The following is an 18,113-nucleotide window of genomic DNA, read 5'->3' as shown; positions in this document are numbered from 1 at the left end:
CCCACTACTCCTGTGGTTGTGATGAGTGAGATGACACCATTTAAATGAAGCACAAGAGAAAATGATGGAGTCAAGACACAGAAAACATGAGATATATGAGGCTGCTACTGGCATAATGCTGCCAGCAACATTAAATATAAAAGTAAGCTTTTTTATATTTAACTAGAATAAATACATACTAAAATAACAATTAAAAGAATTATCATAAATCATAAACCAGTTAATTATCATTATTAAATATTATATACTGTATATAATTGGATGTGCTATATGAGTAGTAGCACAGTAAGTTTGTTATACCAGCTTCTCTACAAACACATGAATGATGTGTTACTTACTCTGTGACTTGAGGACTGACATAATGTCCCTGGAAATTGGAATTTTTCAGCTCAATTATAATCTTATGGGAACACTGTCGTATGTGGCTTATTATTGACCAAAACATTATACAGAGCGTGACTTTATCTCTGTCTCTTTTTATATGTATATACATAGGTGCACCTCGACTTATAGTGGGGTTACATCTTGTTAACCCATTCTAAGTTAAATGCATTTAATACTGCTAACCTACCTAACATCATAGTTTAACTTACTTAGCTGATCTTAAAACATGCTTAGAACACTTACATTAGCCTGCAAAATCATCTAACACAAAGCCTGTTTTATAATAAAGTGTCTAATATCTCATATCACTTATAAAATATCTATCCAAACCGACATCAGGAATCCAGTATACTATAGATTATCAATTAATTACCTGAAGCTGCAGCTCACTGTTGATGCCCAGTGTAGGGCATGTCGGAAAACAGATAAAACTCAAAACACAGTTTCAACTAAATGTGTATCACGTTCTTCCTACAGATAAGTTGAAAAATCTTACATTGAAACATTGTAACTTGGAGACTGTGTATCTATTTACATATGTATATGTAAATACATATACATATATATACACACACATACAGATGTCTTGGACATATTAATACTTTTTAAGTAGATGATTTCACAAGTAGGTTGCAATCCATTGTCATTTTTTAAAAATATATCTAAAAATTCTAATTTTAAAAAGGAAAAGCTATTGGGGTACTGTGGCACCTACCTATAATTCCAACAACTTGGGAGGCTGAAGCAAGAGATCACAAGTTCGACGTCAGCCTCAACAACTTAGTGAGAACCTGCCTCAAAATAAAAAATAAATAAAAAGGTTTGGAGATGTTGCTCAGTGGTAGAGTGCCCCTGGGTTCCATCTCTAGTACCAAAAAGAAAAAGAAACTGGGAAGGAAGGAAGAAAAAAAAGCAAAGCTAGGAAGACAAAGAAAATCAATGAGAAAACAGTTTGTGCTACCATGTAGTAAACTCTTACCTCACACGGTACAGTGGTCCTTAGATTTCTCCTGGTTCAGTGTTCCTGGAGGGCATGTTAAAGCACATCACTACATTTTGGTCCTCTTGATTCTGAAAAAGGGCCCAACCTTGGTACTGACAAGTTCCCAGGTTGATGCTGCTGCCACCAGTCCTGGGATCCACACTTTGAGAATCTCTGAATTCAATTCATTCCCATACCCAGAAAGTCTATATGCTAGGCATTGTTGCCATTTAGCAGCTTAGGAGACTGGCTCAAAGTCTCAAAACTTGCTAAGGTTCAACAGCTAATAGATTGGTGGAGTGGTTCGGGATCAGGTCTTTGCCTACTGCTCTAACCCCTGTGCTGGGAAGAGGTGAATGAAGATGGAACTTTGGAGGTTCTGGGAGGAGAAAGGCATGATAGGCTGGAAAGTGGGGAGAGGTGGGAGAAGATGAGTACTTTCACCTTGGAGGGCTGCGTTGGGGAGACTGGAATAGGGAAGTGTTCTAGAAGCCGTCCTAGGAAGGAAAGAGACCCTCTTCCTGGAACACCCTCCTGCATTAAGTCCATTATCTTTATCTTTGGGATGCATATTCTCCACCCCTTTAGGAATGTGCTCCTTTATGGTCAAACTTGAGGATTTATTTTTGGAATTAAGTTTTTTTCCTTTGCTGTTAGGAATTAGCCTTTGAACCTAGAATAAAATTCACCCCTTGGTGTCCAAAACTTATGATTTGTTGTTTGAATGGTCAAAACCCTATTAATGCCTGAGAGATATGGTTGGAAGTGGTCTTTATTTTGTCAGGTTAGCCCTTCTTTGTTATCCACAAATTCCCAATGCATTTGAAAAATTTATTGACCTAACTTTTCTCATGGGATTGTATTCCATTAGCATCAAAAAAGGATCATGAAGTGAATTCTTGAATAATACTGAGTTTTCTGCTAGTCTTAGAAGAGATGAAGATGAGAAGCATTTATTGAAGGTGCTGGTGGCCAGAGTTCTGTGACCAAAACAGATTCCCTTTTCTTTCTTTCTTTTTTTTTTTAATATTTTTATTAGTCGTTGATGGACCTTTATTTCTTTTTTTATTGGTTGTTTAAAACATTACAAAGCTCTTGACATATCATATTTCATACATTAGATTCAAGTGGGTTATGAACTCCCATTTTTACCCCAAATACAGATTGCAGAATCACATCGGTTATACATCCACATTTTTACATAATGCCCTATTAGTAACTGTTGTATTCTGCTACCTTTCCTATCCTCTACTATCCTCCCTCCCCTCCCCTCCCATCTTCTCTCTCTACCCCATCTACTGTAATTCATTTCTCTCCTTGTTTATTTTCCCATTCCCCTCACAACCTCTTATATGTAATTTTGTATAACAATAAGAGTCTCCCTCCATTTCCATGCAATTTCCCTTTTCTCTCCCTTTCCCTCCCACCTCGGGTCTCTGTTTAATGTTAATCTTTTCTTCCTGCTCTTCCTCCCTGCTCTGTTCTTAGTTGCTCTCATTATATCAAAGAAGACATTTGGTATTTGTTTTTTAGGGATTGGCTAGCTTCACTAAGCATAAGATTCCCTTTTCTTAAAGGACAGTTACATGGAGAGATGGTTCCCTCCCCCATCATCAGTGTGCTCTTGGTTGGGGGCAGGTGGGGAAGTCAGTGGATGACACTCCTCCATCCAGCAAGTCCCTGTTGGGACCCAGGACATTAAGGTGGAAGAAAACTTTTCAAGTCAGCCTCCTCATTTCACAGAGCATGAAGCTGTCAAGGAAGGTGACTTGCCTGGGGTCACATGGTTAGAGGTAAGGTTAGCCAGTGGAGTGATTTCTACTCGGATGCTGCCTCTGCTGCATCCAGCCAGTGACAGCCACCTGTGTGGCTCAAGCTGAGTTGGGGACTAAATGATTTCTGCAAAAGACCTCTCTTCCCCAGGATTCTAGTGGTCCTGGATCCCTGTGGAAGCAAAGGCACATACACACCAGGCTCATTCTTCTATGTGCTCTACCTGAAAGCCATAATATCCTAAGTAGAAAAACCCGGAAACTATGTGTTTAATTCTTAAAACAGAGTAAAATGCTCATCTTTGATGCTGTGTGTATGAGAGAAGGAGGCTAAATGATGAATACCTGGTATGTGGAAGATGGCATATAAATGAAGCAACTTCTGGGTTTCCACAGGCCTGGAAATCTGTGAAACTGACCCTTGGTCCCACATTTTTAGATTTAGGACCAGTATAATTCCCCTCCTCATATTTTGAAACCCATGTAGGATTCTCAACTTATTTTACTGAGTGAGCACATTTTTAAATAAGCTATTGGTGTCTAGCCCCATCACCATTTAATTATTTTTATTGGGATAAAACATACATAACATGAAATACACCAGTTTATCCATTGTCAAGGGCACAGTTATGTGGTATTGTTTGTTCACATTGTTGTGCAGCCATCACTACCATTCCACTAGAACTTAATTGACATACCTATTAATCAGCGCCTCCTTCTCCTGTCCCTCAGCCCCTTGAACCATCATCTATATTATGTCATTTTAAGAGGATGTTTTATCACTTTTATTCTCTTAAAGTGAAAATAAGAGCTTTTTTTTTTTTTTTTTTTTTTTTTTTTGTGGGGAGGGGGGTTCTGCTGAGAATGGAACCCAGGGCCTCATGCATGTTAGACAAGCTCTCTACCACTGAGCCCCAGCCCCAGCCCGGGCCATTTCTTTACATTGAGAAAAATGTTACTTTAGGAAGAAATCATTCCTTTCCCCACCTGGGAGTGGGCCTTAGGCAGGGCTCTGACCCAGGCCACCCAGAACCACCATCACAGGATTGAGACCTGATGGGGGTGTGGGGCTGGCAGAATGTTGGGGTGCTGAGAGTCCTGATGACTTGTGCAGTGCAGCACACCTATTGTGGTTTTGGGGGTCCATAAGACACATTCTCAAACAGCTGAGGCCTCTACTAGTGCATCAGCAAGTTTAGGGAGTGACAACTTTTTCCTGGCCAGCTGCTGGCGTTTCCTTCCCCAAATCAGCACCGCTGAGCCTGGGGGAGGGGCAGCCCTCTGAGAGGCTGGGGAGGGCCTGGGGAGGGCCTGGGGGTGGGAGAGGTGGGGGTAGGGCAATACATTCTTTTCTTTAAGGAACCTGACCGGACTTTAAGGTCAGAGCACAGCGGAGAGTAGGAGCTGCAGGGTTACCTCTTCGCTGTTGATTCTTCTCGCTCTCCTCCCTCCCCCACTCTTAATGATCTTTCCATTACAGAACCCAGACCAGGAAGTGCATGACAGGTCGCAGCTGCAGACACATGGCTGGGAGGCCTGGGCTTTGGGCCAGTGGTAGGAGGGTCTGAACTCCCCTCCTACAGCAGGACCCCTACACACACACACACACCCCTTCCTCCCCCTACCTCAAGCTAACATCTTAGTGGAAGAAGTTTGTTCTTATGCATTTTATCAGTTGGTGACCAGTTATACTTTTGCTTTGAGTTTAGGGCATGATTTTTTTTTTTTTAAAGGCAGGAATAAGACCTTCACCTGACCTACAGTCCACATAAATTGCCCATACCAGCTTTTAAAGAGTTCCCCATCATTGAGCAGACTCTTGCTCCTTGTCCCAAAGTAGAACCCATTTAGTCATGGTCTTCAAAGCTTCCCAAGATGTTCATGGTAGTTGCTGGGCAGTCTTCATTGCCTCCAAAATAAAATGTCATCCTCTGTGATTCTATCCAAAATGCGAGGCTCAAAACATGTTTTGGGGAAAGGTCTAGCTGCAAGTTCATGGGATTTTCAAACTCAGACCTGGGTTCGAATCACAGCGAACAAGCTGTGCCCCCTTCATTTTTTAGACTCTGTTGGAGATGGCTCTTTCCACTTATGAGTTGCTAGGAAATGTTAATTTACTCTAAACTGTGTTCTAGGGGGCAGTTGTCACCCGGGAGTTTCTGTCTCCACCGCCAGCTGTGTTGTTGGCTCTCTTCCCTGAATCTGCCAAGGCTGGATTCTTCTGGTGCCAAATGAGAAATGGTGACACAACTTCTAGGAGCTGAGATCCTTGACTGCCCTTCCCCATAGCTGCAGGGCATCCACCTTCACTCTTACTGAGTTCTTTCTGGCTGATAAGATTGGAGGGAGAGAAACAAAGTCTATTGGGAACCATTTTGGAAAATGGGTGGAGTGGGTTTTATTTTTGACTCCGCTTAAGGTGTTATCAGTAAATAATTGGGGCCCTGAACTTTTGTTGGGGAAAGAAAGGAGATTTCTTTTTAAGACAACTCTTGGGTGCATTCCTTTGTTAATCACTTAATTACAGTCCTTTAAGCTGAGAAGGTTCTCCCAAAGTGGGAGGTGGGGGACTCTGATACCATTTGGGGGGAAGGGGACCAAATCCTGAGGAATTCAAAGTACAGACCGGAAGGAGGCATCAGATAAACCCAGAAACAGAAGTTTGAACCCCAAATTCAATTCGGGTGCATTACAGCATATTAACGCTCAGGCTTCCTATGTTTTAAGATTGACACAAACTCAGTCTGGAGCTGACAAGTGGGGTTCTGCATGCTTCCTCCGCCAGCTCAGTTCCTGGGGAGCTGGTTTTGGGGGGTCGTGGGGCAGTCACAGGGCCCTGGCTGTGGCTTTACCCAGCACAGGCGGCTCTGCACTAAATTACAGTGACGAGGTGGGACATACAAAAGACCAAAATCTTTTTTTAATAAAAACAAAACAAAACTCCAGCCCCAAGCCCCTGGGCTGCTGAATGGCGATGGCTTCCTGTCAGGATTAGCCGGGCTGCCTGGGCATGTGTGCACTGCCTTTCTCCTCAGGAAATACCTTTAGTAAGCCCCGGTGGGGTCCCCATGGCAACGAGAGAGGGGACCTGCTGACTGAGGCCATTCAGCCCGCCATTGTTCCTCGGCCCCTTTGTTGTGAGCTTTATTGCTGCCCCTCTGGCAAACACAGCAGTTTGCACCGTTTTGTCAGGCTGAATGTGGAGTTTTTACATTTTAATGGGCTCTTCTGGCAGTGGCCCATTTGCATGCAAAATGTTCCTTCTTACTCCTTTCCCTTTTTCTATTAAAAAAAAAAAAAAAAAAAGGCACCCTACTCCAAATCCCCTGGGTCGGCGACTGGTGAATGCTGCTGATCTGGGCATCAGACCCTGCTAATTGATTTGGTGTTCCTGTCTCTCCTGCCACACACACCTGTCTCTGTCCTGTTCTTCCTGCCACCCACAAGATAGGTGTTCCTCATTTCTGCAGCTTCCCTGGTATTGGGGGGACTTCCCTTGTATTGTGGATAAGTTCAGGGAGTCACTTACCTTTAAGGCTCTCTCTCTCTATCCCAACTCTATGGGATGATGGGTGTTATCCAGGATTTCAGTGAGAGTCCCTGGCTCCGGCCTGGTCTTGCCAGACTCAAGTAAGTTTTCAGTTCCATTTCAAAGCCAAAATAACGTAATAAAAAACCTCTGCAGAGGGCCCCCGGAGCCCCGCTGCGCTGTTCTGTGTTCCTTTTAAGTTGCTTTCAAAGCCACCCCGAGTTCCTCCCCCACCCACAATTGCCCCCTCATTTATCTCTGGGGAGCTTGTGCCAAGACCGTAAACATCCCTAGACCACCAGTTCCCCCATGTTGCTGAAGAAGATGGCCTTTCTCCCCTAGTTTTCGTAACCCAGAAATCCAGAATCAAAGGGATTTATGGGGGATGACAGAAATTGCTTCCCTGAGTCATCATGCTAACAAACCAGGTCTGGTTTGTTGAGGGGTGAGTTACTCAAAGCCTAAGTAAGAGACCCTTTGCCCCATTCAATGTAGCAGCTATTCCTGACCCCAGAGGGGAGTCAAGACATGGATGTGTGGACCAACCTGACGGCTAGGCCACAAGATCAAGTACAAGATGAAGCCATGAACAGTTTCAAGGCCAGGGGAAAAGTACATTAAGAATGTAGTTCAACTACAGATTCAGATGGGTGAGCTTGAGGATCTGGGGACATGATGGAGAGATTGTTGGAGAGAGAGGAGAGGAAAGGTATTTTAGGAGAAGCAAGGTCTCTTGAGGAAGGATGGGGCAGTGAAGAACCCAGAGGTTTGGACAGATGAGGTGGGGGAGGGGAGGTAGCTCAGCAGCTCAGGACTCTGGTGGAAGGAATAAATCCTGGGCTGTCACAGCGTGAAGAGCCAGGAGGCAGCATGAGACCTCTTTGAGGACTTGTGATCCAAAGAGCTGGCCCAAGGGGAGGGTTGACCAGTCCCTTTGCCTAATGTTCTTAATCTTCTCCGTGGGTCATCAGAGGTCATCAGCTGTAAGCCATAATCAAGGGTGAGGGCCTTGAGAAGAGGAATGGTGTCAGGTGACCGAGGGGTCGAGCCAAGGAGCCCAGAGGGAGGGCCATGCTGCCTTCTACCTGTGGCAGGGGCAGTGCCCTGCATGCCTGGCGTGGGTCGCCTCTCACTGACCCACACGCTGAGACAGCGCTTGCTGGACCACCCTGGGTGAGAAGCGCTGTGAAGGGAGCCAGGACTCAGCAGGCCTGTCATCTGGGTCATCGCTGATCACTTTGGGAGAAGTCTGTCCAACTCTGTTTTCTTATGTTCAAAAGAGAATGAACAGGAGTGACATGATCATGAGTATACTTGTTGTAACACATCAGCTGTGGTACCCAAGGAGGGCACTGGTAGTGCCTCCCACCCCCCATTTCCTCACCCGTCATTGTGGACAGCCAAACCTGTTCCAAGAGGTCGGTGAGCATGGGCAGAAAAGTATATTTATAAATTGTAAGCATTCCATTATAACCTAGTGGTTGTTAGATGAGCTATGGGATTGAAGGGATGAAGGAAAGGAGGGAGGATAAGAATTCCACTAAGGAGGTGGAAGACCTGGGTACCATCACACAGGATCAATGGGCTGAACCAGAAGGGCTTCATCACTCTCCAGAAGTCTGTAAAGATACAGTGAAGGTACAGGCTGCCTTTCAAAGTGATAGAGCCCGATTCTGGGTGTGTGAATTCTGAAGAACCAAGGCCACCTGAGTTTAAATCCCAGCTCTGTCATTTACTACTTAGGTGTGCCATCGTGGTCAAATCCTGAACCTTTGTGCTTCAGTTTCTCCTCTGTGAAATATGAATAATAACAGTACCTAATTCACAGGGTGGCTGTGGGGTTTCAAAGAGTTAACACATGCTGAGAATTGTGCTAGGCATATAGTAAACAAACTTTTCCAAATATACGATAGAAGAGAATCAACCCCAAAGGGCTGCTATGAGGATGAAATAAGATGGTCTGTGAGAAGAGCTTTGCACAGTATATGGGGTATAGTCCACCCACTGTGAATATTAGCCAGTATTGTATTCCTGTCTTACACAGTTGTTTAAGGATCACTAGATAGTGTATGGGAAGGTATGTGGCAAATTGCAAAGTGCTATGCAAATATGTTGTTGTCTTCACTGGGGTCATGTTAAGTTGTGGGATTTGGGGATGGATAACCTCCAAATCAAATTGGCTGTTATGGGACTAGGGCTGGTGAAGTGGTATTTCAAAATACATTTTCAGGTATATTTGTCCCTGTGGCATGAATGGCCTGCATTATAATTTCTACAAAGAGATGTGTTCCCGGGGACTTCTTCAGTGGCTCTGTTATATTCCTGGCCTTACAAGTTGAAATCTTTTTGCCACTACCCCTCTCCTATTTTCTATCATGAACCTTCCGTTCCAAGCAGGCCTTGCAGTCAGGCTTCATACAAAGGCACAGCCTTGCTCAGAAGCATTTCATTCTTTGCTGTCCTCCTTCCCTGCCAACTTTGCCCCACTTTGCTCTGACCACTGAAATTTTTTTTTTTTAAAGTTGTGTAACTTAAGACCCTGTGCTGGATTGCTTGTACATAGTTCTTGTATTCTCTAGTTGTCTCGTGTTGCAATATAAAGTGCATCATATATATCAAGTTGTTGTGTGCATCTTATCACCCCAGTTAGGCTAAGACATGTCTTGGGTGTCTTAACCATGTCTGGGATGTTTAACCCATTTCTTCTTACACAGACACACCTAATCATAACTATTTTGAAGACAGTTTCCTATCTTCTTGGATTTTCAGGGACTGGGGTCTCATCCTCATAAGAATAACAAGGTGTGTGTGGGCTTGTGCCTCTTACAGGCTCCATTCCCCCACTCTGCACAGTAGCCATAGTTGGCAGAACTCAGAGAGATTTATAATCAAGAGCTTAGAGCTGATCTGATGTACCCAGGGTAGAACCTCCTGCTAAACGACTAGTGGGAGATTTCTGGCCAGTCTTGCCTCAGCAAAATGCCACACCTGTTGGCTTGTTGGGAATTGCACAGCTGCAGTATGTGAGCGGCAAGTAGGAAGGGAGGGAGGACTCACTAGTGCTTCATAAACACTAATCTATCATGTTCCTAAATTTGAAACACCATGGGAAGGCCCCCCTCCATCCCTACCTCTTATCTTTTCTAGGAGTTCCCTTAAGGATTACTGAAAATGGTGGGTCCCCTTCTTTGGAACTCTCCCTACTGCAGGGGATAGAGAGGCTCTGTTAGAGAAGCAGGATAGGATTCAGAATGAATCACTTTCACTCTCAATGCAAGGAGCTCTGAATCTAACCTTCATGAGTTTCCACCTTCACACTGTCCCAGGCACTTGTCTCAGGACTAGGCACCTCCTCCATTTCCTATTCAGCAGCTAAGTAAGAGCCTTTGTTCTCTCCTGTTTCTAGAAAATCAGGGCTTTGGAAATGAAGTCAGCAGCCTGAGTCCTCTCAGGATGTTCATGTGAAGTCAGTCCCTAACCTTCCCACTCCTAATGATAACAAGACTCCATTCTGTTGGCATCGAGTACAATGCACCTTTTTTCCACAGTGTACTTTTAAACACATGGCATCCAGAGCTTGTAATAGTGAACATTATAAATTGACTCACAGTCGAACATTTTCAGCCTCAGGCTGGGTCACCATGGCATCCAGATACTACATGGTCTCCAGCCTCCATCCCCGCTTCATCTCTCAGGAAATAAGATACATAAAGCAAGTGTTTAGGTCTGCAGCTTCCTTCAAGCATCCCTATTGTATGTATTGAGGACAACCCTTGTACCTGATTCTAATGAATCAGATTGTTCCAGGGTTGGAATGTTGGCTTCAAGTGGCTGAGCAATAAAATGGCTTTCTTTTCTTCGCCTTTCATGGCCAGCTCAATAAAAGCATCAGTTAGCTCATCTCTTGCTAATAGACACCTAAGGACATGTCTAGTCTAGCCTGTTGGTCTTGACCAGAGAAAGACCAGCTGCTTTAAACTAGAGCAGGGATGGAGGACCTTTTCTCCAAAGAGGTCAAAACGTGAGGGACATTGGAAAAAAACAAAAGAGAATGGGAAATTAAGTTGTGGGCTGCTGGTGATCAGTAATGCACTGGAATAAGCCACCTTTCACAGGACAGTGTCAAGGTCAGGGTCACTGTACAGGGCAGCAATGCAGAAGTAGGACCCACCATAAAATAAGTGGTTGGTTACCATTTCATCACCTCCTAAAAGAAAGTGGCATTATCCCTGTGTTGTAAATAGAGAGTCTGACACATACTCAAGGGCACCGCTAGCACTGAACAAGCCACAAATACCTTAGAGCCTTAGGCTGATTTTTGATTCCTCTAAGAATTAGCTTTTGCCAGATGCTAAATTTAGTTGAAGAGCTATCAAGTAGTTTCTGTGTTTCTGACATTGTTGGGCACTGTTGGAGAAATTATAATAGGTAATCTTGCTCTAGGTTGCTTGCTTGTTCTTAAGAAAGGCAAGACATGGACTTTTTAAAATTAATTAATTTATTTTAATTAGGTATATATGACAGCAGAATACACTTTGATTCATTGTACACAATTGCAGCACAACCTTACGTTTCTATGGTTGTACATGATAAGACATGGACATTTTTGACAATTAAGAAAGAACACATTCAGATGTCTGTTGACTGATGACTGCAAGTGGTATATCCATACAGTGGAATATTTGTAGGCCATTAAAAGGAATAAAGTACTGCGACATTATGCAAAGTGGAAGAAGCCAGTCCACAAAACACTATCTATTGTATGATTTCACCAATATGGAGAATGGATAAATCCAGAAAGATAGAAAGCAGATCAGTGGTAGGGTATGAGATGGAGGTGACTTCTATGGGTATAGGGTTTCTTTTGGTCTTGCAAAAATATTCTTAAGTCAAGTTGTATTGATGGTTTTACAACTTTGAATACACAGCCTGCTGTGTGTTCCTGTGGTTTCTGTACTTATGAATTCAAACCAACCTGGGATGGGAAGTATTGAGGAAGGGTAATTATCTGTACTGAATATGTACAGACGTTTTCCCCCTGGTTTTTATTCCCTAAATAATACAGTATAACAATGATTTATATTTGATTAGGTGATTAATCAAATGATTAATCTAGAGGTGATTTAAAGTATAGGAGGGGGAGTACCAAGGTTGTATGCAAGTGATGTGCCATTTTATACAAGGGACTTGAGCATCCTCAGATTTTCATATGGGGGTACGGGGGCCAGTTTCCTGGAACCAGTCCCTCCTGGATACCATGAGACAGTGTACCAAAAACCATTTAATTGTACACTTCAAATGGGTGAATTCCTATAGTGTGAATTATCTCTGATGTTTTAAAAAAAATACAAGACAGTAATATAATTGAGTGTGAATTTATGTGGTTCAGTTAGCAACCATTTTACAGAAAATTAAGAATAGAGACACTAGTATAGACTGAAGACTTGGGGGGCTTGTTTTTTTTGTTTTTTTTTTTTTTTTTTGTACCAGGGATTGAACTCAGGGGCACTCAACCACTGAGCCGCATCCCCAGCCCTATTTTGTATTTTATTTAGAGACAGTTGAGTTGCTTAGCGCCTCACCATTGCTGAGGCTGGCTTTGAACTTGCAATCCTCCTGTCTCAGCCTCCCAAACTGCTGGGATTATGGGCCTGTGCCTCCGTGCCCGCCATTGGTGGGCTTTTTTGATGGTGGACTTTGTGTAGTCTAGGGCAGGAGGACTCTAGAGAGATGCTGATAGTTGTCAGCAGAAACTTAGTTGTATAGAGGGGAGGATGTATTCAGGGCAGAGAACTCCTAGACTTAAATTGGAAGGCTTCTGTTAGGGAGAGAAGGTGGGACAGAACAGGTGGAAGAGATGTGGGGAGACTTAAAGGACAACAGGGATATAGATACTAGCCTATTCATGGCTGGGATCTGGGTCTGGATGAGGAGAAAAGGTGGGGCCAGTCTGAACTGTAACCAGAAAGGTCACATAGGAGGTTATCCCAAGATGGAACCAGGAATGGGAAAGAATGAAACCAATGAGACACATTTGGAAGAGAACCAGGATCCAAAGGGTGGTATCAGGAGAAAAGAAAGCTGGTTCTTGAGGTTTTTTCATAGATGGTGTAGGAGAGTTTTGTTTGCACATTCTAGTTGAGACCAAGCCAGAGTGGGTGTAGGCAGGGCCAGGTCTCTTGGCTGCTCTCTCTTGGGGACAAGTGTCTGAGTGTTCTCCTTGCTGTGATTTTTGTCTTTGTGAACTACTTTTCATCTTTGGGACCTGTTGAAATAGTCTGTGTGATGCCAGAGTCTAAGAATTTGAGTTCACTGTTGACCAACGGCTGATGCAGATCACGAGCTACAAAATATTTAATCAGTGAGGTCACTTGAGGGAAGTAAGATTTGATCAATAGGAGTGTCTGCTGTTTTCCTTTAAGGATCCAGTCCCAAACTGCTTTTCTTCTGCCTTCATTTGGCAAAACCACAAATCATTAAAAATGGAAAGAATAACTTTTTCTAAGACCCACAAAAGCTTATTTTTAATCAACTGTGTGTTCTGCTCACCTTTGTGGCGTTCCCCTTCACCGGATTCACAAAAATAAATGTGTGCTAGGTTAGTAGTTTCTGAGCCCTTTTAAAATAGCACCCCCATTTCTGATGAGCCTAGATTTATGATACAAACCTTGAATTGAAGTGGCCAGGGTACAAGTCCCCTTGGAAGAAAACTGAGCCTCTGGTAGTTTGCAATGTGTTGACACCCATTGTCTGTCTATTTGTCTGTCTCTCTCTCTTATTTTCGTATTTAAAGTGAGTCTTGCTGTGTTGCCTAGATTGACCTTGAACTCCTGAGCTAAGCAAGCCACCTGCTCCAGCCTCCTGAGTAGCTGGAATGATAGGAGTGTGCCACCAGGTCTGGCTTTAGACATTCATTTTTTTTAAGTGTGTGTGTGTGTGTGTATACACATACATACATACATACATACATTTAGTTGTAGATGGACACATTTTAATTTTATTTGTTTATCTTTATGTGGTGCCAGGGTTCGAACCCAGTGCCTCACACATGCTAGGCAATTGCTCCACCACTGAGCCATAACCCCAGCCCTAGACATACATTTTTACTTCTAAGGATTCTACTGAGAACATGTGATAGACTTCAGAAAAAGACTCATTAAAATGAAGGGTGGGGCAAAGGAAAAAAGGGGATTCAGAGAAGAGAAGAGACAGCGAAGAGACCCTATCTGTGGCATTTATTCAGCAAGCATTTATTAAACAGCTCTTGGGTGCCAGGCACAAGACAGGTGGGGTGCTAGCTAGAGATCTGAAAGTCAATATGGCGTCAGAGTGGGAGGGAGAAGCAGCTTCCAGAAGGAGGTCCCTGCCAGGCCAAGCACTGGAGAGTGTGTGCCAAGAGCCAGGCAAAGACATGGGCTCTGCAGGTGATGGGGCAGCAGCAGATCAGAATAGCATGTTGTGTTTCAGGGCCTTGTGGATCTGTGACAAGTTCCTCCTGAGCCTCTTTCGGTGAGCAGGTGTGGAGCTGTAGGTCAGGTGGCAGGTGTGAGAGGCACCCAGTGCTTTCTTGTGGTGGAAGCCAGAGGCCAGCAGAATGCATGTACACCCTAAAAGGGAAGTGGGAACTTTATTTCTCCCCTCCCCCATTAGTGAAGGGCAGTTGTTCAGTCTGGGATGGTAGGCTCCTAGAGTCACTGGGATCACCGGCCTTCTTGCTAGCAAGAGTGAGCAAGTTCTCAGGAGAGGGACGGGTCTTCTTGGTGACATCAGATCTTGTGAGCCATGGACACTCTGGCCAGGTCTAAAGCCGGAAAAGAAGTGAGGGGTGGGGTGGGGTGGATGTGTGACAGTGTGTTATAGGGAGGAAGGTGGCACACACATGAGAGGGTGAGTCCGGGCAGTGGGATGAGGAGAAAAAGGGGCTTTGTGTGCAGCAGCTTCTGCTGCCAGAGCAAGTGTGGGTTTTGTGGCAGCTGCAGGCCCCCGTTCCTAATATAGGCAAAAGCTCCAAATCCTCGGGCCGACACCTGTTAGCTGGAGGCTCCCCTGAGCTGACCTCTCCTTGGGCTGTCTCTCTCACATTCACATCTGACTCACTGGGGGGCCAGATGCCCACCCTCACGGAACCCTGTGAACCCAGGGCCTTCTCCCAAAGTGGGTGTTGGGGGCGCTGCTGGATTGTTGAGGAGCAGCACTTAGCTGTCACTAGGGAAAGGGGTGAGGCTGACCTAGCCAAGAGAAATGGGGTGTTCCTCTTGGCAAGTGGCCATTCCTGATGAAGAGCTGAGGGTGTGGGGAGGGAGCACCCTGGACACGGGTCCTGGTGAAGGCCGACTTTCCCCTTAGGATGGGGGGAATGAAGTGTGATCTGCTTAATGCTGCTGCAGCCGCTTCCTAACGTTGCCTCTTTCTTCCTTTGACTTTTGGAGGAGTGGGGTGGAGAAGAGGACATCGGGGTCCTAGGTAGCCAGCTGCTTCCAATCCCTGCCTCCCCAGCTGTGTGTCTGGGGTGAGTGAGGCCTGGGAGGTCGCTGCTCGCTGTGGCTAGCGTCACTCCCTTTGTCTCTCCCCTCCTTCCTCTCCCCTCTTGGTTCCTCTTCCCGGCCCCCATGGGTGGCTGCAGCTCAGCCCTGGGGAGCCCCTGTGGAAGTGGAGTCCCTCCTGGTCCACCCTGGTGACCTGCTGCAGCTTCGCTGTCGGCTGCGGGACGATGTGCAGAGCATCAACTGGCTGCGAGACGGGGTACAGCTGGTGGAAAGCAACCGTACCCGCATCACAGGGGAGGAGGTGGAGGTGCGGGATTCCGTGCCCGCGGACTCTGGCCTCTACACCTGTGTGACCAGCAGCCCCTCTGGCAGCGACACCACCTACTTCTCCGTCAATGTCTCAGGTTGGTAGCCAATCCCTATCCTTGCCTTCCCCCCTGGACCCACCCCTCTGACTCTCTCTGCTAGTTTCAGTGGGAGGTGAACCTCCTTCCCTGCCATGATCTGCCCCCACTCTGCTTCAGAAACTGCTGCCCACTAACATTGCTCCCTGCCCGCCGCGTGGCTTAGCTCTCAAAGGGGTGACCAGGTAGGGCGGACCACAGGCCAGAAAGGTGGGGCTTCTAAGACCGACTTCAGAGGAGTGGCTGATGCTCTTGGGATGTTAAGAGCCTCCGAGGTTCCTACCACAACTTACCCAGATCACCAGGATGCTAAGTGGTTCTTTCTCAGCCAACTTCCACCCTGCCACTACCTTGCCACTTGGACTTGATACTGAGCTTAGTGACTAGAGCCCCAGAATATGTGGTGAGTCCCTGCTGTGATGCACCGTGTCCACAGGCTTTACAGAAATACCTGCCAACCAGCTCTTGGAGCTGTGCCAGAGCAACCAGAGAGCTCTGTGACTTTGGGAATCTACTACGTTTAGATTGTGACTTTCACAAAACTACCCTCCAAGGAAGTAAAGCCGTTTGTGTACCCTAGGATGCAGACTTGGCACCTCCTCCCAGACATCACTGAGAACCTGCCCCACTACTGAGGGACTTGCCTTCTTTATTTCCCTCCAGATCCCCCAAAGTGCCAGAAGGACGGGAAAAAGCTCTGGCATGAGCCCTGTTGCTGACTACATGGGTGTGAAGCCTGTTCTTTTAAGGGGTTCATACTTGTGGGGCAGAGATGTTGGTAGTGGTGGGCTCCCCATCTGCTGTGGTTAAAAGGGCATCTCCCAAACCTCAGCAGAGCCATGCCAAGGAACTATGACTTTGGAAATAGCTCCTAGCCACAGTGTGCCTCAATCTGCCTGTTTCCCAGGGGTTGGCAGTCTAAAGAAGGATGTAGGTTCCCTGGCTTGCTACTGTGACACCCAGGGCAATCAGGTGGTGCCATGAACAGAGAGAGGGCCTCTGAGTGCAGCATGGCGTTAAGTTAGAGGAACAGCTGCTTCTGGTGGAGCATTCAGAGGAGAGGCTTCTGGGCAGAGAGGGGCAGTGCACTGGGTTGAGGAAGGGAGGAGACAGCACTGGAGCACACGGTTTTCAGTTTCGTCCCATTGAAAGATTGTCACCAAGGGAAAAGTGGGACTGGGAGTCCTCATGGGGAGGGGTGGCTGGATTCATTTATGACTCTACAAGCCTTGAGGGGGTGACTGTTGTTGTGGATGGAAATCTAGAGGTGCCTCAGAGGGACCTTCAGTGCCCCTTCTTCTTCCTGTAGATGCACTCCCCTCCTCGGAGGATGACGATGACGATGATGACTCCTCTTCAGAGGAGAAAGAGACAGACAACACCAAACCAAACCGTATGCGTGAGACACTGTTTCCTTCCTTACTGCCTCTGGGGCCTGGGAGTTGGGTTTAAGCGGGAAGTGGGAGGCTTCGTTGAAGCGGGAAGGAAGAAGCAGAGGGCACCCAGGGTCATGGTGCCTAGTTGCCCTCCCTTTAAATGTTCTGATAATTGCTGGGCACTGCTCTCAAGGGTTGGGCGGATGGGCGGGGCACCTCCAGGTCCTACCCAGACCTTGTCCCAGACCCTGACCATCCCTCTCCCCGATCCCTCTTGTCTCTCTTGGCTTTCCCTGGGCAGCCGTAGCTCCATATTGGACATCCCCAGAAAAGATGGAAAAGAAATTGCATGCCGTGCCAGCTGCCAAGACAGTGAAGTTCAAATGCCCTTCCAGTGGGACACCTAACCCCACACTGCGCTGGTTGAAAAATGGGAAAGAATTCAAACCTGACCACAGGATTGGAGGCTACAAGGTACATGCGTGTATACACAGATAGGAACAGCAGAAAAGTTTGAGAAAAGGGAATGGAAGAGCTGAGATAGATAGATGATCCTTACTTATTACATGCCTTTAATTAGTGTTTTTTTGTTGTTGTTGTTGTTGAGGCTTTTGGTACTAAGGATGGAAGCCAGGGCCTTATGCATGCTAAACACACACTCTACCACTGAACAGCTATACCATCAGCCCCCTTTAATTGTTTCAAATAATGCTTTTTTAAACTATAATGGTAATGTATTTTTAAAAATTTCAATCTAAAAAAAATGTGAATAAATTTTAAAATCATCTTTTTTTATGTGTATAGCAATTTAACAAAATTGATCATGTTGTATAATTTCTTATTATTTGTTAACAACACTATGAGTCTTTTTCAAGCATGAGTGTTTGAATAGTAATTTTTCATGGTTTACTTAAGATTCCATTATAACTATAAAGCACTAATAAAAAATTTTTTTTTAAAAAAGATTTCATTATAGGCTGGGATTGTAGCTCAGAAGTAGAGCGCTTGCCTCGCACAGGTGAGGCACTGGGTTCAATTCTTAGCACCACATAAAAGTAAATAAATAAACTAAAGGTATTGTGTCCATGTATAACTAAAAAAATTTTTTTGAAATATTTTATTATAACCAAGCATGGGGGTGAACCCCTTATAATTTTAGCTACTAGGAAGGCTTAGGTAG

At 45.3% G+C, this 18,113-nt stretch overlaps 1 protein-coding gene across 8 annotated transcripts in view; it reads left to right on the top strand.

Annotated features, from left to right (window-relative positions):
• The window catches only part of Fgfr1 (fibroblast growth factor receptor 1), a 54,551-nt gene that overhangs the window by 21,672 nt on the left and 14,766 nt on the right, over positions 1–18,113 (top strand). For 3 of the 8 annotated variants that reach the window (XM_005338394.5, XM_078031226.1, XM_078031225.1), the window contains exons 3-5: positions 15,291–15,557; positions 16,867–16,956; positions 17,235–17,407. In XM_005338394.5, coding sequence (XP_005338451.1) covers positions 15,291–15,557; positions 16,867–16,956; positions 17,235–17,407 — 530 coding nt within the window. The remainder of the gene's footprint in view (positions 1–15,290; positions 15,558–16,866; positions 16,957–17,234; positions 17,408–18,113) is intronic. The other 5 variants (XM_040268680.2, XM_078031227.1, XM_078031230.1 and 2 more) reach the window with 3 other exon arrangements.

The sequence above is a fragment of the Ictidomys tridecemlineatus genome, chromosome 14 (genome assembly GCF_052094955.1).
Source record: "Ictidomys tridecemlineatus isolate mIctTri1 chromosome 14, mIctTri1.hap1, whole genome shotgun sequence".
Taxonomy (NCBI): Eukaryota; Metazoa; Chordata; class Mammalia; order Rodentia; family Sciuridae; genus Ictidomys; species Ictidomys tridecemlineatus.
Note: the sequence above shows the minus strand (reverse complement) of the source record. Positions and strands in the feature narration are given on the sequence as shown.